Source organism: Cornus florida, unplaced genomic scaffold (genome assembly GCF_030987335.1).
Source record: "Cornus florida cultivar Cherokee Brave unplaced genomic scaffold, ASM3098733v1 CherokeeBrave_3.0.0_Hap2_Chr11, whole genome shotgun sequence".
NCBI lineage: Eukaryota > Viridiplantae > Streptophyta > Magnoliopsida > Cornales > Cornaceae > Cornus > Cornus florida.
In genome coordinates, this window is record NW_026775581.1 from 137,138,642 (window position 1) to 137,160,450 (window position 21,809).

At 30.8% G+C, this 21,809-nt stretch overlaps 1 protein-coding gene across 1 annotated transcript; it reads right to left on the reverse strand.

Annotated features, from left to right (window-relative positions):
• Positions 1 to 13,199: 13,199 nt before the first annotated feature.
• Positions 13,200 to 14,321, reverse strand: LOC132285207 (uncharacterized). Its single transcript, XM_059787376.1, has one exon. It carries the CDS (start codon positions 14,156 to 14,158, stop codon positions 13,322 to 13,324), a length of 837 nt encoding a protein of 278 aa, XP_059643359.1. The 5' UTR covers positions 14,159 to 14,321; the 3' UTR covers positions 13,200 to 13,321.
• Positions 14,322 to 21,809: the final 7,488 nt, after the last annotated feature.

Genomic DNA, 21,809 nt, shown 5'->3' on the forward strand with positions numbered 1-21,809 from the left:
CGGTGACATATCAGGGATGGATTAGATCAAAAAGTTAAGTTCTACCCCTTCATACATAGGGAATGGATTAACTAAAACAGTTAAATCCTACATGGATGCATGTCCTGTCAACTAAAACAGTTGAATGACATAATGGATGTTTACTCTATTTTTTTTTTTTTTTCTGCAATAAGAGGGTTAGGGATTTAATTGAAATATTTAAATCCTAAGTAAATGTCGTGTCTTGGCAATGAATAGTTGAGCGGCACTTCATTGGTTTTGGATGGAATTTATATATATATTTATGTTAACACGATATGAGCTTGAGTCTTAGGATCGATGGTTAGGGAACGTATATGCATTGGGATGCATAACTGGCTATGATGGTTTGATGTGTGCCCTGCTAGGTCTGTTAGTCAGGTTGAGACAGGCCTATAGTCCAGGAAAAGTCCTGTAGTGTGAATATATATTTATATATACAGACTATTTAGATTTTGCTGAGCTATCTAGGATGTATCTGCGTATCGGGTTTATGTATGGATTGTAGTAGATTGGAAATTGCATGTGGGCCTGACCCACCCTTATTTTTCAGGTGTTCGTCAGTACCAGGCTTAGAGCTTGATCGTGTTGATACAGATACAGACACTCACTCTTCTGACTACATAGGATTTTCTTTCTTATTTTAGTTTTGGATTTTAATTCTGTAAATTTATTTATCGGTTTGGATTATTAGGGGTCCACTAGATGGATTCCCAAGTTGTATAGATTTAAAGATTTAAATTATATCAATCTTTTACATTGGAGGATTTTTTTCAATTAGAATTCCTTTCAGCGATTATGATTTTATTCTTAATTCAGTTTTTATTCCTGCTTGTTTATATATTGAATGTCTGATATCCCTTGGATTTATGCTCGGACTTGATCACCCGTGGCTCTAGAATCGAGGGGTATCGCAGTAATGCAAATTGGTCTGAATAATGAACTTGGATGCTACTGACATACTTAAGACCCTTAGGTTCAATTTTACCAAGAATAGAAGGGGTGAAAGCGGCCGAAGACGAAGCAGAAGGCCAGAGGACGTTCAGGTTTTTTTTTAAAGATTGAGCCTGCCCTTTTTTTTAATTGAGCCTGCTCAATGTGTTTGGAGCCGTCTTTTTTTTATTATTTATTTGAGCCTACTCAATGTTGTTTGGAGCCTGCTCTTTTTTTTAATTGAGCCTGCTCAATGTTTATTTTAGATAGGCTCCCTTATATTCGTGAAGTCTGGACTTTTGGGCACTGTTTGGGATGAATTGGGTATTCTAAAATATTTATGGGAATGTACTGAGGGTTTTAAATGAAATTTCATGGATTATTAAAACCTCATATGGCATAAATTATACCCGTAGGCTAATGGATGGAACAGTAGAAAAGTATACAACTTTGCATGCTGTTAACGGTTGGAGGGAGATTAATCGCTTAATTTAATTCGGCGAATTAATGGATTATAGCATGAGTTTAAATCTCGTTTTAAATGCACAGTAAGGTTATTTATTTATCAGATTTAACCTATGCATACTCTGGATTTTAATTGCTGAAATATTTGTCTTTTTCTGCAAATTACATGAGTTAAGGATTTGATATAATTGCTGAAATATTATACATTGTTCTGCAATTACCTGGATTATGGTCCTAGATTTAAATTATTGTACTATTATTTATGGTTTGTAATTTACATGGTTTTGGACTTTAATTGCTGAATTATTGTTTTAAATTCTGTCAATTATCTAGATGTTATGGATTGTATGCACCGGTATGGGACGGTGGCATACTAGGGATGGCTTAACTCAGAATTCTAAGACCTACCCTACTGGAATAAGGGAATGGATTGTAAAAATTGAATCCTACTTATATTTAGGTCAGATCAACTGAGTAAGTTGAGTGACCACCTAGATTAACTGTTGGTTATAGTTAAGTCATATCAACTGAATAAGTTGGGTGACTAACTAGATTATGAATCGTACGTCAGATTAATGAACAATCGAGTGATATACTATGGTTTTGGACGGACTTTATATATATGATTATGGTACCACGATATGAGCTCGAGTCTCAGAGTTGATGGTTAGGTGGCGTATATGCAGTGGATGCATAGCTGGCTATGCTAGGTTGAGGTATACCCTGTTAGGCTTAGGTACTCATGCCCACTTAGGTGCGTTTTTGCATGTTGCCTTCTATTAAGGTTGAAACCCCATTTGTAGTCCAGTGAATGTCCCTTAATGTGAATATATATATATATATATATATATATATATATATATGTATGAATGGACTAGATAGATATTGTTCAGATATCTAGGGTGTATTTGCTTATCGGGTCACTGTATGGATTATAGTTAGATTAGAACTTGTTCGTAGGCCTGACCCACTCTTATATGTTTCAGGTATCGGATGATTCTAGTCTTAGAGCTTGTACAGTTGCGCAGAGACGGTCATTCATTCTACCGATGACGTAGGATTTCATTCTATATTTTAGATTTGGATATTTATTTTCAGCTGTTTATGTTCAGTTGGGATTTGGTTTAGGGGTCCACTAGATGGATTCCCGAGTTGTAAAATAATGGAGGTTTTGGATTATTGGATTTTAAGTTTTAATTTTAAAGGATTTTATTTTTAGAATTCATTTAGCTTTTATTTATTTCTTATTTCATTTTGTATTCTGTATTCGTTTTAAATATTAATTGTTTGATATTCCTTCGGGTTCGGGCTTGGGTCTGATCAACCCGTGTCTCGGATCCGAGGGGTATCACAGTATGCTAGTTTGAGGGTAAGACTATGCCATTACTTTGATTTGCTAGGATAGCAACATATTTTGATACCGGTTCACTCAAAAAGAATGATAGAATTGATTCAATTTGTATGATTAATTGTTTGATGTGTGGAGGACCATTCTTACTTATATGATGTTGAAATATGAAGAATAACTTAGAAATGGCAAAAATTTGCATACTTGAAGTAGTCTACTTTCAACACTTATTTGATATGTGTCGTTGCTTCTCAAGTAAGAAAGAGCTTTTGATGTTGTGGGTACCATTTCTGGAAACCCTCATGAGACTTCACTCGTCCACTAGGGCTAACCTAGGGGTTCAAAAGGCTTGTTGCATATGCTAAATGCAACTGTGATCCTTACGAAAGTGGTATTATCTTTATTTGCTTTATTAGTTCATAGTTGTAGATATGTTTGTTTCATTTTCATATTGTAGTTCATTGTTAGGGACTATCAATATCTAAGTTTGGGGGCGTGATAAGTACTTAAATGTTGCACATTTCAGCACCTAAACTAGGGTATTTTAGTCCTTGCATCTATCTTATTTTCATATTTTAGTTTTAATTTATATTTTTGTCAATTTCAGGTCAATAAGGTTCAAATGGACAAATTTCGGTTCATTAAAGCCTTTTTGGAGACAAGCAAAGACATTCAAAAAATGTTCAGAAAATGGTAAAAAAAGGTCACAGCCCATTGTTCGTATAATGTGCTTATTCTTCAAAAGCGGTCAATTCTACATTTTTTCGGGCTTTTGATAATGTTCCTAAATATCAAGAAGCAAACGGATTAGCCCGGGGCCAATATGGAGCTAAATAAGGTTTGAAGGAAGTTCCAACACTCGGGGATCGATCCCCCAACCCCTGGCAGCATTACGGGATTTATGTTTACTTAGTTACGAGATTTTCTTATTTTGGGCTTATTTTGTAACTTATTGGTCTCCAATAAGGCTTATACTTAAGGAAACCAATACACATTAGTTTGGGGAGAGTTTTTATGTTTTTATTATTAAGTTTTTATTTTCTGTAATCGAGATATCGATATTCTCTCTGGAAAACACGAAAAAGAAAAAAAGTTAGGATTCTTGAGAAAAGTTTAGAGAAGAAGAAGATGAGCCAGATGAATCAAAGGATGGAGTTTGTTGATATCTTGCATCCATCAACTATGAGCGGCTAATTCTTCAACTTAGGGTTGGATAAACCCTAAACATGTAACCTAACTTTTCTCTCTTTTACTATTTTGGGGATTTAATTTATGTAATTTTTGTTATAGTCTTGATATATATATAATAATTCTTTCAATTGATTATTTTTGTCAATCTCATATTGTCTTATATGTTTTTGAATGATAATTGATCTTTACACTTGATTTCTTTGTGAATTGAATCATGTGATAGCTATGCATTGTATTAATTTGATGTAATTGTGTTCTAATTTAATGGAAATTACTTATATTAGATGGGTTGTACTACACAATTAGGTTAATGTCTAGTTTAAATAGGTTAATTTACGGTTTGATTAGTTTAATTTAAGGTAAATTAGTTAATTGCAATTTAATTATTAGGTAAGTAGACAATCCATACAATTGTTGAAATCTATACTTATTGTTACAATTATATATCCTCTAAATTAATGTGTGTTAAATTTGTAACTTGAATTGATGAATCATGCTTTGAATTGGTGAATTGCACTACATTTAGTTTAATTGTCATTAGATAGTTGATTCATGCTAGATATTGATGGTTTACACTTTTCATTGCAATTGTTAGCCACATATAGATTACATATTATTATTTCCCCAATTAGTTGAAAGTTAGTGAGTCAGGGAAAGTGCTTAGTGGTGAATCATGTACCTTAAGTCTCTTTCCAATCTTTTAAACTCTATTTCTTTATTGCAATCATTTAGTTTAAAATTAGTTTTCATCACAAACAAAACCCTTTTAGCAATCACATAAGCTCTAAAATATAATTCAATTCCGAAAACTAATAATTCTTTAGATCTCTTGGGACGATCCCTACTCGCTTTATACTCCATAGTATAAGTGTTTAGTGGTTTTATAAATTATAAAATATGATGCCCACTTGACATTATTTCTAAACTTAAAGTTATGTGCATTATTTTGTGCACATGCTCGGTCGCATCATAAGCCTATAGGATTATTCCTAAGCTACATTAGAATCATTTAACATAAACCGCAATATTTATGCAATTTAAACAACATTGGAACATCTAATACATCTCAACAAGTTATAAATTTTCAAAGTTATGAACTTGAAATTTAGAATGCGAAATTAACCAAAAGTGGAAATACTTGGACATCAAATCGGATCATGCCGACACGTAGTGGTTTTAAGGTTACTAGCCCTCTGGTTACTAACCAAGTGCGCACGGGTGCGGAGAACTCGTACCTCTCGTATTAGAGTCTTACTCTAACCATAGTTAAGACAAATGACGTCCCAAGTTTCCAAAATCAACAAATTGTGCAACAAATGTATATACATATATACCAAAAGCACTTAACCAATTACTATGCACAATCAAATTTTGAAAACACACAAGTCATGCCCTAAGTCCTCAAGCTAAATGACATACATAATGTCAAGTCTTTACTATGATACAATATACAATACGATATCATCTACTTAACAATTTAAATCATGCCTCCATGATAAACTTTAAGCACCAATTCTACAACATTGTAGCAATGTGTTTACAATGCACTTAATATCAATAAATCATAAGAATTCCTTATTACTACACATAATAGCAAGTTAGCAATTTAACTCAAATTAATACACAACAAGCATTTCATATTCATAATACTATGAAATCACAAGAATTTAGTAATCTACTAAATTAAATAACTTCTCTACACAAGTTATATATATATATATATATATATATATATATATATATATATATATATATATTATTAATGTAATCATTTCAAGTTAATATAGAATAAGCTCCAATTCCACGAATTTAACCACAATATAGGGTTACTCAATTAAATTATTAACAATAAGTTACTAAAATCACCAAAGTTACATTAACAAAATTTTGTGATTTCAAATCATCCCCAAATGAATCAAGGAACCTAAATACTAGATAACCAACATAGAGATTTTAATCATGCTTACATGGTACCTCCATGGAGGCATGCGTGTATGAATACCAATTAGGAAAAAAAAAATCTCTAAATTACAATAACATATTCAAAACTCATAATGCAATTAGGAACAAAATTTATACAAGAATATCATGGTAACTACTACAAGTCTACACATGAAATTCCAAATTCTACAAAGTATAACTACAACTATACAAGTGAGCAATCACATAAAAGCCTTGTGTAAAATGACACCCTAGGTTAGATACAATCAAAATATATCTAATACAATCCTAGAACATCAGTTTACATGCATAAAATATATATCAATAAGGGAAACAAGAAACCAAAGTAAGAGTATAAACATAGTACAACCTCTACCTCAGTAGAGGATTGTCCCTCTAGAATCCAAGGCCAACAAGATCAAAATGCAAAATAAAAAAACGAACTTCTAGATCATGAAGAGAGGAAGCTACAATCTTCAATATTGGAGACCCAATTCCTCAAGCAAAGAGGTCGAATTTCAAAAATGGCAAATCAGTTCCCAAGATTCCCCAAACTTGTAACCCGAGATTCAACCCTCTGGAATCCCATGCAAACAAGGTCAAAATGGAAAACTGGAAAAAGGTGTTCTAGATCAAGAGGAGAGGAAGTTATGATCTTCAAAGCCCAAGATCAAACTCCCAAGGCAAGGGGTTCAAAAACTGAAAACGGCAAAGAGTCTTTAAGGATTCCTCAAACTGCCTACTCGAGATTCACACCTCTGGAATCCAAGGTAAACAACCTCCAATGGAGAAACTGAGAAAATGTATTCTAAATCAAAAAAATAGGAAGTTATGATCTTCAAGGCCTAAGATCAAACTCCTAAGGCAAGGGGTTCAAAATCTGAAAGTGCCAAAACAGGTTCTGCAATTCTTTAAATTTTCTACTAACTCAAGCATTTGTTGGCCAACCATACACACACCAACACTACCTCTCTCACACACATATGCAAGACCAAATTTAGGCCCTCCACTTCTCATCAATCTAAGCCTCCTCACAAGGTTTGATCCTAGTTTTACACTTGTCATCATTCTAGGCTTCCAAGTGTATCTAATGAAAAATCAACACATGGTCCAATGGGAGAGTGTCATTTGTTACTCTTTCCCCTAATTGCAACTTAGTCCTTCCTCTAAATATCTAGCAAAAGAAATTGCACAAAAGTCCCTAAGGCAAAATATTCCAAAAACATAATTACACAAAACACCCCGAAAAACGAAAATGTTTCCGAAGAAACTATGCATTCATACCCTACAAAATATAAATTTACGAACATGCTTTTCATGTAAAATAAAGACATACGCGGCCAGTAAAAGACAAAATAACGTAATGCACGTGGTGTCGGAAATCGTTTCCGAACACCAAAACCTATTCCGGGTCAGACAAAACCCTTAGGTCATAAAAAAAAGATTAAATCAAATGATTAAATAATTAAAAAAAAAAAAATTAATGACGAAAAATCGGAAAGGGAAAAAGAAAACACGGTCATTACATGACTAATGATATGGCATTCCATTTATAGGGCACATTAAAGGCATAAAACTTTTAGGACTAAAATATCCTCAAAATTTCAGTCTCTCCCTTAATTCTCTTTTCCAATCAATTACCATTTTTCCTCTTTATATCCAAACTCATCTTAGAGCAATTCACCTTCTCCAACTCATCCTCATATCAACCTCCACCTTTTTTTTAACAAATTTCATAATATCTTTAAATCATGACCGAAAAACCTAATATAAACACAATGCTATCAATGTTTTCCTGAAATGATTGCTTGCTGAAACATATTTTCACAATAAGTACTTCCATCCTTATTTCCTCCCTTAAATTCAATTGAAACCTACTACCATAAATTTACCTTTGTTAAAAACTACATATATAAAACCCATTTTCAAAATGTTCTCTTTTCTTTTATTTATTTATTTATTTCTTGGAGATGAAAAACATATAAAATTATTTTTCTTTTCTGTGTGTGCATCAATTTGAAGGTTGATATTATGAAATTTATTTTAAAATCTAGATACTAAATTTGTAATAAAAATTTAGATTATCTATAACATTGACACTATACCATGCAATAAAAATATAGAACATTTAGAACATTTTAAATCGTAGATTTTTTATTATAACAACTAAAATAATCTAGAGAAATTAACAAGTTGAAGTTGGCTATAAATAACCATGGAATTGCGAATGGAATACCCCATTAACCACAAGTTTATTTCAAATTTCTCATTTCAATAATTTAGTAACTTATTTTAACCTAATCAATAAAATCAAACGGATAATAATAGGTTAATAATAATAGCTTAAATGTTGTAGATTTAAAAAAAAAAAAAATCGTGTAAATGGTGTAGTGTAGACATAATGAGACTCATCATTTCGATAATAATATTTTTAGTTTTGACATCCCAAAACCATTGTACGGCAAACATTGTAATAATGAGTTATAAATTCATTTGATATAAGTATATTTATTAAAAAAAATCTTTTAAAAATTGATTTGAACGAAATATTTTTTTTATTATTTATGATACAATGTTTAATATGTGTATTTTAATATATACACTTAAAAAATACTAGTTATGTTTAAAATTTATACCAAAAAAATTTTAAAAATAAAATTTATTTTATTGGGTGAATAAGAGCTTCTGTAATGGGACAAGAAGTGATGAATTGTTCCTATATTCATTGAGTTTCCTACAAGTATCCTTGTCGCAACTTAATAGTTCGTTCACACTCTTTGGATTATCAAGCTTAATTTTTAAATTGTTTGGAATTTAATATAGAAATTTTACTTTCCTTTCGATCGAAACTGTATAGAATCATTTCATCATCTGCCTACGACTTTTCAAATGAATCTTCTTTCAAAATTTATATGGTATGAACATCACAATTTTGGATTATTTGAGCGTTTGTAGATATGATATGGCCCACATTTGTTCACATCCTACAAGAAAAAGAAGACATGTGGTCGGTTGGAAACCGACCATAAGACTCATGGCCATGCTAAGGTGCTCAAACTAATGACGTCATTTTAGTTATAATAATCCACGGAGTAGTCTATTTTTTTATTTTTCCAGCACCAAGTAGTCTATTTATTACTAGTAATTATTTTAGCTAAATCACATGCTGTCTATTTATTACTAGTAATTATTTTAGCTAAATCACATGCTGTCTATTTTTACCAGTAGTTATTTTAGCTAAATCACATGCTGTCAAATCAATCACGCATTTCCCATTTTCTACTCCCACTTGCCATGGCAAAGTGAGATGTCTCTTTCAATGGAAGAAAAATGAGAAAAGAAAATTCCCTTTATATTAACACACTATTTTATTTTTATTTTTAATGCGGGTAATGTTTTTCATTTTTAATGCTGGTAATGTTGAATCCTAAAAGGTTTTACACATTAATTTTACTATTCAAAACAAAAACATTGTATCACCTTCTCAATCAACGGGATGGAGTATAAATTCATGCTTAAATATATTATAATATCTAATATATGTCGAACAAACGAATAAATATTCAGTGCACTCGATGCACTGGACACACTAAATACTTACTCCAAATAAATTTAGAAATATAAAATTTAAATATTTTAATTTTTTTAGTTATACGTCATAGTAATAATATGTTTTGAATCATTTCAAAAAATAACCTGTTGATTTTGTAATTACACCTCCCTAGTTTTCATATGACACTCAATTTTTGCACTGCATGACACCAACACAACCATCATCAGAGCCATCTTCACCAGAAAATGGAGCGTTTGAAGGATGTGCATATCATATCCTAAAAATATAATTTGAGGAAGTTAAAAGAATATGAACCTGTACAAAAAAAAAAAAAAAAAAAAAGTATATACTCAATATACTCAAGGTAAAATGAGATAAGTTCTGAACTTTTTGACGCAGCAAAGTTATATATAGCTAAAATAGAACCAAAAAACGAAAAATGGCTTAAAAGGCTTAATCTCAATACTCAAAAGAGGTAACATGGCTTTCAAGGTTGGAAAATGATTCCCACCAAACAAACAGTCATTGTTATTTGTTAATAGAGTGAGTTTTTAACACCTGTTGTAGCTATCTGATCATTATCACTTTCATGGTTTTACATATAGTAGAAAATGACGCCCCACTAGCAAATAAAGAGAAAAGATGGTAACTCATTTCTTTGTCCTGATGCATTACGTAGTACTTTTCCATTCTTGTCCTCACTTGATAAATGATTGGAAACGGTGTTTCTTTAGGAAATAATTAGAAAGGATTAAGTATCTAAAACATTCTTAAGATTTATTTTTTAAGTAAATAATACATATATATTTATTTTGGATATATAATTTTTTTAGAATTTAAAAATATTATAAAAAATATTTTTTTACGGTTAAAATTGTACTGTTAAAAATATATTTGCTTGGCACATGACTTATTAAATTTAATAAATATAAAAAATATCCTTTTTTGAATCTCAAAACGCCATTTCTTTTTGTATATAAATCTCACAAATAAAGGATATAATAGTAATTTTATATTAACTGAATTTTTATTTATTATTATTATTTTTAATTGTGAGAAGGACATTTTAGTATTTTTATCAACCCATTAACGGTCTATTGACAAAAGTTTTTATTTGTCCATATAATAGTCCATTTGGTTAGATAGAAATTTACGATAGAAAGTAAAAGTGAAAGAAAGTGAAGTAAAGAAAAAGAAAATCAAGTTTCTAGTGTGCATTTGGTTAGGAAGAAAATTTTTTAAGAAAATTGTGAGAAAATATTACTTTGTTAGTTTGGATAGGATGAAAATGAAAAGAAAATGATTCTATTACCAAAACTATCCTTAGGAATTTAAATATTTTAAAATAAAATAAATTTGTGTTTGATAAATCACTTTATACCTAATTGTTTACATCCATTTTTAACAAAATAAAATAAAATAAAATAAAAATAAAGGAAAGTAAAATATTATATTATTAAAAATTATAATATAATTATTTTTATTAATATCTAAAATCTGGAGATCGCAAGTTTCCAATCAAACTAAGAATCCCAATCGCCTACAACACCAATAGTAAAAAAAATGTATGTATATCACTCGATCTCAATTATTATTAATTATAGAATCTAAAATAATAATAATAAAAAATTAATTTTATACGCATATATAAAAATATAAATAATTAAATTAGAATTATATCAATTTACATAAAGAAATCTACGTCTGCGTGAAGTTTGTGACAAACTGAAGAATGGAGAGAATCAATGAGAGAAACATGAAGAAACTGAGAAAGTGAAGAAGAGTGAAGGGGAGAAATAATTGACAAGGGCACAAGAGGAAACTAAAATATAAAGTAGTTAAGTTTTGTGAGGAAGTAAATTTTTGCGTGTTTTATACTAAAAATTTTATAAAAAAAATTCACAAAAGCAGAATCTTACTTTCTCAAAAGTTTTCACTTTTCATTTAATCAAACGCATAGATATTTTAAATATTTTCTTCTTCTTTTTCTTTCTAACTAGTCCTTACTAACCAAACAAATTGGAGTTTTCAGAATTTATAGGCGATTTTATATGAGCTATATAGCCTATATTCATATTACAAGAAGTGTTAGAATGTTGACCAGCCTTCAAGAAATAATGTGAAAAAAGTTTCAACAAATTAGGTTAAAATAAAAAACTATAAAATATGCCGATTTGAATGAAGCTTAAATTTAATCACAGCTACCTATATACGGAGTAATAATTATTTAGCTCGCTAGCAATTAGTCAACACACAATTGTTTTTCTGTTCTATCTTACTTTTCAAAATGTTCTAGATTGTAAAATTAAGTACTCTCTGCAGTACATTCAAGCATACACACACACACAGTTCTTTGCTTCTATCTTACTTTTCAAAATGTTCTAGAATGTAAAATTAAGTACTCTCTGTAGTACATTCAAGCATATATACACACACACACCACACCACCCACACACACACACACACACACACACACACACACACACGCATGTGTGCTCTTCGTTTTATCCTTAGAAAATAAATAGAGAGTCACCTGATAATCCGGAGTTTGGATCATGAAGTATCCACCAAGATACAAGATCGTGGATTTCCAGCCAAACAACAAACAAGCCAAGGACACTTTTATTATTATTATTGTAATAGTACGGAAACGTAAAACATTTTTTTAGAATATTTTTCAGGCAAAACCTTTTTTATATATATGCACTTAAGCATAAATCCAAAAAAAGGGAATGCTCTTTTAACTTTTTATTTTTTTAATGGCTCTTCATATATCGATAAACCTAGATCTATCACAGCCATTGGATTTCTATTTGTTCAATCTTGACCCTTGAATTAGCTTCCTCTAAGCATCCATCCATTAGGGCTCTCCTTTCTTTGTTTTTGTTTCTCGGGTAGTCCGTTTTTGATGTGGAGACTAAAACCGACCTATAAATTTTAAATGCACAAACTCATTCTTCACGCAAAATATCTTACCTCTACAATATTTTTCTAATTCTAGAAGCTAACTAAACACCAAAAATTTAATAATAAAAAAATATATTAAAAGAATTGCTATTCTAAATTATAGAGTAATAATATAAAAGTTCTATAGTCTAACAAATTTAATTAAATTTATATAAATAAAAAATAATATTATAATAACATTATTATATTTAACGATATCACGAAAATATCATTAATACTCATACAAGACAATCAAATACTTCCAGACTTTGGAAAACTTTCAAAGGACTTTTCATTATTCTAATAGTAAAAACTACTTTCCTTATTCTCTAATAGCAAATCAATACGTACATTAAGTTGAGTAGTTTCAGATCATGCCACTTAATGTAGTTTCACATCATGCCACTTCATTTTAGTTTGATAAAATAATTTTAAAAAAAATAAAAAAGATACTTGGTTATTTGGTGAAAAGCAAATGTACCAACACATTTCTTGAAAAACAAATTAAATTTTTTTTTTGCAACTCAAAAAACAAATTAATCAGTGTGCACTTTTTGTTAAGCGAATTCATTCAATGTCATAGTGCGTTATGTTACTTGGGATGTCGCTAAACCGTTTCACACCACACAAACTTATAAACATTTATGACCTTGAGACTTCATGTCATAGATTTGATAAGTGGATATTTTCAAAATTTTACATCATTTAATGTAGACTTATCAGAATACACATTTATGGGGGACCGGACATCCATAAAAGCAAAGATAAATACGGAGTAAAATTAAACCAAATACTGTAAAAATCTTAAAAATGAAACCGGCTCTTAAAATTGCATACATAAAATTTATATATACATTTTCCAGGAAAAAAACCAAAAGAAAAGCTATATCTGTATAAAAATGGCGTTTAAAAAGCGGGAGAGACCTCTAGAAAGGAGGAAAGTTCCTGCTCAACCCATTCACATTAGCGAAGAAGCCTACAAGATCTTTCCTGTACGGAAGGAAAGATTTTTTCTTATAATCTTCCTTCATCGCTCTGTTCCGCACATAAAACTCCTCGTGAGCTGACGACGACGGCGTCGCCTTCTCTCCGCCGGCGACTCCCTTCGCCTTCACTTTCGCGGTGACCTTCACGGCATCTCCCCTTTCTTTAACATTAGTATCAAATTTATCACCTTTTTGTTCTCTACTCTTCGGAGTCATGAACACGAAGGAGTCCTTGCCTTCGCTGTTGCTTCGCCGGAGTAAATTGCTAAACCTCCACCGTTTCGATGCCGATCCAGTCGAATTGCTCTTCTTGCATCGGCTCGGCGATGCTTCCACTACCTTTGGCCTCCAAACGCAGTACGTGCCCGGCGGTACACTTTCCAATTCGTCAGCTTCGGACGACGACACCGACGAAGGTTCACGATCTTCGACGAATAACTTACTTAATGGAATTCGAATCGCCGGGACATCAGACTCAGTCTGATCATGATCTTGATCTTCACGTGTTAGAAGATTGCGATCGAAAATGGGAAAAATCGGACGAATTTGACCGTCGTAAAAGATTTCATCTCCAGTACCATCTAGATCGCTCCTTGCTATTGCGAATTCAAAACCATCGTCGTCGGCGGGTTCATTTGAGGTTTCCACATGAGGTCCCTCTCCTAAATTTTCACCAACTTCTGAAGCGATTTCTGCAAATCTATGTGAAGTGTAGCTATTGAAGCTAGGGCAAAAAGATAGAGAATCGTTTTCCTGCATCTGTTGCTCTTCGTCCATGTTTCTAGAGAGAGAGTGTGTGTTTTAGAGAGAGAAATGAGAAGAAGGTGAGGAGAAAGGTGAGGGGTCAGTTGAGAGGGTTTTATATGGGATGGGAGGCTGTGCTTGGGAAAAGTGGGTGTGAGCGAAAATAGTGGGAAGGTCACGTGTTTATGAGCGTATGTGAGTTGTGACTCGTTGTAGAATCGTTGAGTTGACGCTTTTTTTTATACTACTATTTAATTCGTATTTAATTCTCTCTTCAAACGCACAATGCAAACGGTAAGTTGACACGTGTGTTTCTAGAAACAGTCCCCACATCGTATCACATTACCACTTGAATTTTGATAGTCCTCGTTAAACCTAATAATTAACATCTCACATGTAAATCATACTGTGCGCATGTTGTGTTGGATTAACCATCCATGATATTCGATGATCACGCCTGATACATTGTTGGTATGTTACTCAATAAAAATGCACAAATTTATTTATAATTTTAAAATATTGTATATATTTTATAACTTTAAATGCACCATATCACTCAATAAAAATCATCATATTCAAATTTTTTATAATTCTTTATTCGTTAAATTTTTATTTTATCCCCGTGTTTGCTTAAAACCTTTAAAATACTACCTTTGTTTTTGAGCTTTGTCTTATTAATTCTTTATTAGTTGATTTTTTTTTTTTTTTTTTTTTCCACTTTTATCAAAGAAAATAACATACTCAAACATTTTGTTTCAATTCAATTAGTTGATTTTTTGTACAAAATTGTTATTTGAAAATTGAACATAAGATGGTTCAACTTTTATTTATTTTCGAATTTTACTATTTTTGAAAGCTCAATTCAATAAATAAATAAAATGAAAGACAAATAATAATGATTCATGATATAAGGTGCATGTTTTTGAGTTCTTGGAATATAAATAGTTTTTTTTATTAGTTATTTAATAATAATTTCAAGATAATTTTTAATTTTAAAAATCACTTTACATATACGTACAGGGTGTAAGTTTTTTAAGTTAGAAATTTGAAATGTCTTAGGATCAGTTTGAAGAGAAACAATAGATGAATATACCTAATTAATAAAAAAGATTATGAAGTGCTCTATAGATGGTCCACCACTGTTATTGTCGAAAAAATAAATTAAAAATTTTATTTAATAAAAAAAATGTCATTATACAACTTGAAAACAGTTGTCACATACCACATGAAGCAACAATTCAACTAAATTGTCGGTCATTAGAACATTAACACGGTTCTTCCATTAATAAGTGGGTGAGGCCGACTCCATGGGATTGGTTTCACGAGAATCCGGATCTGTCACGCTCCATGGGTTACCTTTCGTTGTCTTGGATGGATTGACTGAAAAAGAATGGTCTGTGGTGACTCTCGTTCAGCTGCAAGTCCACCAAGAACTGGAAATTAAGGCGAGTTTATCTTTTATGGACCGTTTAACCGTGGACCTTCTAGAGGGCTATCCCCCATAGGAATAACAATAGCAACGCGTGACGTGGATGGAGATAGAAACCTATCAAGTCTTGAAACTGACTTAAGGGGGACCATGGATTACACACCTAATAATGTCGCAATTAACTCATTCAATGAACAGAATCATTTAATAATTTAGTAAAACTCCTCATCTCACCTATTAAGTTTTAATGACATTTTTTTTTCAAATTTTGTGGGCAGTGATTTAGAATGAAAGTGTTGCTAGTAAAGATTGTAGTTGTTTACCTTTTAAAATAAAATGTTAACTGTTATACTATTTAGTATTTATAGAGGTAATGCGAAGAAATCTTGTTTTATTGGATTTGAATGAAGAAGTAATTATGCATATATGAATTGATAATAGCTAATTTTTCAATCTCTATGGAAATTGGTATACTCCTGGTTGAATTTTTTTTTTTTTTTGGCTCCTCCTCTTTCAAAATAATGTGAGAAAGAAAGAAAAAGTATATTACAAATTATTATTTCCATTTTCTGTCCTACAATATCCGCAGCCCTAACCTACGCAACTCAACGCAAGACATACCATAGCTATATCATCAAATCAAATAAGTTTTGGAAAATTTTCCAACCCATTTGATTATTCAGAAAGTAATGATAAATGTGGTCTAGGTTATTCGTCTAAATTTTGTGCTTATTGAAGTACGGCCGCCATCAATGATTTTTCTCCTACAAGTGGTTTGGCAGTAAAGTCCTTGTAGAGTTGGTTGATTTTTCTCCTACAAATTGAAGTTTATGGCCATTTATTGTCCACAAAATTAGGAAATGAATACAATCAATTACGTAGGAAAACAGTTTGCTTAATAAATGCAATGCAATTCAAACCGATGTGTGTGTGTATATGTATATATATATATATATATATTGTAGAAGCAGCCTGTTATAAAAGGATGTGTCTCACATCAAATTCGATTAGAAGTTAATAACTTAAATTTTTAGGTATAGTCACGAAACACTCATACCTTATAATTGGTATTAGAAATTTATTCAATTCTTCAACAAAGACCTAAAAATTATACAAAAAATAGTTTGGTTAACACTTTTTAGAAAAATGTTTTCTATTTATTTTTTACAAAACAAATCTTATAATTATCTATGTAAAAACATTTTTCTATGTTTTTTTGAATGTTTAAGAAATGTATTTAGAAAGCTGAAAGTAACAACAGGCCTTTCTTTCATTCCTTTTACTTCAAAGCAAATTTGAAACAAAGTAGAGAGGTCTACTAAGTACCCCTACAGAAAGGGATGAATCTTTTTCATGTATTATTGAGTTATAAAGAAACGGCAAAAGTAGGATAGATTATTTAATCATTATATAACAAATTTGAGACATTAGTGATAATAAACATGATATTAATATTTCACTTCAACATTCTCTTTTTTCCAAGATATATTTTAACTTTTGGGTGGAAGAGAATTTTGTACATACGAGATCGATACATGCACACCTCTATTCACTTTTCTTTTCTTTTTTTCTCTCCCCCACCAAACAGGGTCGACTTAGAAATTATGCCCTTCTTCTTCATTGTACAATTATATTTGCATGCGATCACCAACCACCACCATATATGGTTTCCACTGTTATGATACTGGGTATCTTCAAAACTGGCGGCCTTAGTCAACCATTTTGAAGAGAATGTTCGGATTTTATTTTATATTTATACAACCTCAAAAAGATTTAAATCCTTTTTCCTGGTCTTTCAAAAGCATATATAATATTTTATTACATGTATGTTTATCTATTAGATAGTGGGAAGTTAAAACTTGGAATAAGAACGTGAAAGGTAATCCATGTGTTTCAAGTGAGTTCAACTGAGGAATCCCAATACATTGTGCACTTGATTGCCCATAGGAAATTTCATGGCAATTGCTATACATTTCGTATGTGTGCCCATATATTTGTGCGTGTATATTATATATATATATATATATATATATATATATATATATATATATATATATATATATATATATTTGGCATGTGTTTTATTCTTAGCAAATTCACCAAAGGTAAAATTGAGTGCTTGTAATATTGGAATGTAGGACAGTTTTTAATTCCCTCTAAACACTTTAAAGTCTACGGGATTGAAATGGAAAATTACTTCAAATTTTTTTTTTTTTTTTGGTATGAAAATATAAGATTGGTACATTTAATCTTCTTTAGACTTTTAATAGCAGTTGCTGAATTTATTTCATGTAAAAACAAAACGCTTTTTTGAAGATTCTTTTAAAAGTTTTTGCAGTTTCTCTTCACATGTAAAACGTTTGACAAAATTTGTGGAGGATATAAAGAAGTAACCTGCAAACATGAAAATGATTGGCATTTTAAATTATGGATATAACATATATATGTGTGTATATATAGAGGGAGATGCTAGTGTATTTCGTCTGAGGTTAGAGTCGTTTTATGATGCCAAATGAGAAAAAACTAGTCTTGTTTTTTGAGAGAAAGTGGTGGTTGTTGGAATAGGTGCAGGGTTGTTATGGTTTAGCAGGCCAACATGGTCACTATAAATTCAACTTTAATTCTAAGAATCGATTTCTTATGAGGTGCAGGGTTGTTATGGTTTAACAGGCCAACATGGTCACTATAAATTCAACTTTAATTCTAAGAATCGATTTCTGACTCATCATAAGAATCTCCAAACAATACCTTATTGATGATGATATATACACTAACATCTCGATCATAAGAATCAAATTCTGACTCAACTCCTATATAATGCATCTATTCCTAAGCGAATACCTACCTAGTCGATGATCATGATTCATGAGACCTTAACCTTAAAGGGCACAAGGAGAAAATATGTGCATCCTTGTCATTTATATATACATCGGTAAAGCCAAACAAATTTCAATTATACTATTATCATAACATATAAAGTAATCCAGTTGTAGAACCTAAAGGTTACAATATATTTATATATATAAACATGTTAATATATATATATATATATATACACACACTATGTTCCAAATAAGAAAGAAAATAACTTTTTAATATTCAACAAAAAATTCTACTACCAAATGACCAAGTGTCCCAGGTACCAACTTCAACTTTTTAAAGGAAGGTCCCGGTTGAAGCTTAGGTGTGTGTGATTGTACTTTTCTCCCAAAAAAAAAAAAAAAAAAAAACATTTTGCTATTTTTTTGACACGTCAACCCCTATTCACATCAAATCAATTGAATTTGTCCAACTCATCTCATCTCTATCGTCACTTTTAATAGTAAATTCATGTTAAAACATTGGAACAAAATAAGTTATCCAAAAGAAAGAAGAAATATGTATATATATATATATTTTAAGTATTATAGTTATAGGGGCGGAGTGATTACATACTGAACTACCGACATTTTTGGATAAGATTACTTAGAAAAACACAAGTATGTGAGTAGCAGAAGTTACAATGGACAAAACGTGGGCTTGTTGGTTTAGTATATAGTCCACAGTCCACAGTCCACACAGACGGGTCACTTAACGAAACAGCAGGACCAATGTGTCCGGTCCCAACGGGCATGTTCTTCACTTCTGTATATGTTTGTGGGTCCGAGCCTACAGTACTCAACAAGCAGGCCCTTCTAAAATGAAGCCGTGTTCAATAGGAACCGAGTTTTGGGTAAAGCACTAGACAGGTATATTTCAAACACAACGTAACCCATTTTGTGAGACCACTGAGACATGTAACATTTGGTGCATGTATAATACTCCTATATATGTATGTATTCTACTTGGGGCTAGTTTGGTAAGTGAGAATGAAATGAAATAAAGTGATTTTAATTTCATTCTTTAGTTTGGAAAGTAATTTAAAAAATGAAATGTCCATTTTTTACCTTTCTTGGAGGATGATCATTCTATCAAAATCATTCCATTTCCCAACAAGATAAATGGACAATCCATTCCCACTTAAAAAATATGGAGTAAAAATAATATTAAAAATCTTTTTGTTTGAACGATATAATTGCAAACATATTTTTCGAACAACCCAAGAGGTCAAGCCCCATCAGTTTTGCATTATGAATAAGACATTAAAGGCCATCAATGTTAAATAACATTGAAGACCAGATCAACTATTGAAGGCGGTCAACAGTCAATCCGAAATCAGCCCAAAATTAGCTATTAAAGTCAATTGACGGATATGATATTAGCCTGTGATTTGATCCATTGAAATCAATCGACTACTAATCTGATATCAACGGGCGATTTGCATCCATTGAAGTTGATCGACGACTAATAAGCCAGCGATTTGCATCCATTGACGGTGATAATAAAAATATATATATTTACGCGTATATAATATTTACGCGTATATAAATATATATTTATTTGTTTTACATATATAGATAGTTTTCTTTTTTAAACCATGCATAACCAAATATATATATATTATGTAATAGTTGTAGAAAATTTTACAATTTACGTTTAACATATGTTGATAATAAAAAGGCAACTTCTCTTGATATTCCTGAAAAGAAATAGAAGAAGAAAAAATATATATATATATAGTTACGCATATATAAATATATATATTTAATTGTTTTACATATATAGATAATTTTCTTTTTTAAGTCATGTATAATCAAATGAGAGAATATGAATCATTCCATTTCATTTCATTCTTTCCTCGCGTCATTTTACTAATTCCTCCTAGTAGTTCTAAAACTTGTAAATAATAATAATAAAACTTATTATAATAGGAGTGGTACTTCTTATTTTTCTTATTTGTGTTGTCATTGCAATGATGTTCTAGTATTTCATCCTCAAGCGGTGCTGGTGTTGAAGTGCGGTTTTGATGCACTTAAAAGTACAACACCACACCTTTCATTGAGAGGAACCTAGTCCTTTTATTGCGAAAAAAAAAAAAAAAAAAAAAAATCCTCAACTACAACTATTTTTTTACCTATCATTTCATCTACCAATTTTTTGGACATATACCTCCTTCTACCATCAACTGTTTTTCACTCGCACCCTTCTATTAGTGAGCCGTGGAATATAACCATTAGATAAAAGTCCTATGAAGTATGGATATTTTTACAAGATTGATGTATTCATATTATGTATATATTGAATATTCACACTTATTGAATACTTGTGAATATATATATGATATTAATATTTTTTAAACGTATTCATAACTTTAAATTATATATTTAAATTTTTAGCACGTATACTTCGATGTATTCGATACTTCTCGTATACTTCAATGTATTCGATCTTTCTCAATACTTTGACCAAGTATTTGATATTTTTCAGATAATTCAAAACATACTTTAAACAAGTTTTAAACTTAAAATGTAATTTTTTGAGCAATAATATTGTGGTATAATTATTAAGAAAAATTTAAAATATATCATTAAGGATACTTATTTTATATTTTTTGAAACAAATTCATATTTAATATGCATTGGAAATAATAATATTTTAAAAAATTTGACCAAAAATACATTACATATATAAATCTAATTTTTTTGTATCCTGTTTGAAATTTGTCATATCTCTAAACCTGTATGACATTATATTCGTATTTCGTATATTGCTTCCTTACAACATTTGATTGTCTTGCATTTTCTACTTTGAAAATTTTCAAATATGATTCCAACCCCTAATCCACTGAATTTATAAAACATAGACTCTCTCAAATTCATTTTCTCTATATAGTTTTGTCATTTAGAAAACTAAAAAAATTATATAAAAATTCTGCTATTTTTATGATATACTTGTTTTTAACATTGTTAAAAATAGTTTTATAATTTCTGAATTCTTAAAGATTGTTTTATGAGTTACCTACCGGTGGAAGATTTTTTATAATTTACTCTCATTTTCGAATCATATTTTGATAGTTGACCAATGATTGATCCCTCTCATAGTCTCGTGTGATGATAGCTTTTCGGAGTAATAAAATATCGATAATACAATCTGATCACACGACACCGTTTTGATTCACCTACTAAGCTCGTCCTCATGCCGGTCCCACTACAAATTGCATCGCTGTTGTTCCCCCCTCCCCCAGTCCCCCTCTCTCTCTTGTTACCTCATAAGTTATAACTTTCATTATATTTTTCCCAATATTCTCTGCTACCAAGCAGGTACTGTGAAAGAAAAAAGAAAAAAGAAAAAAGAAAAAAGGTATTTCATTTTTTTGTTTTTGTTTTTTTTTCTCTC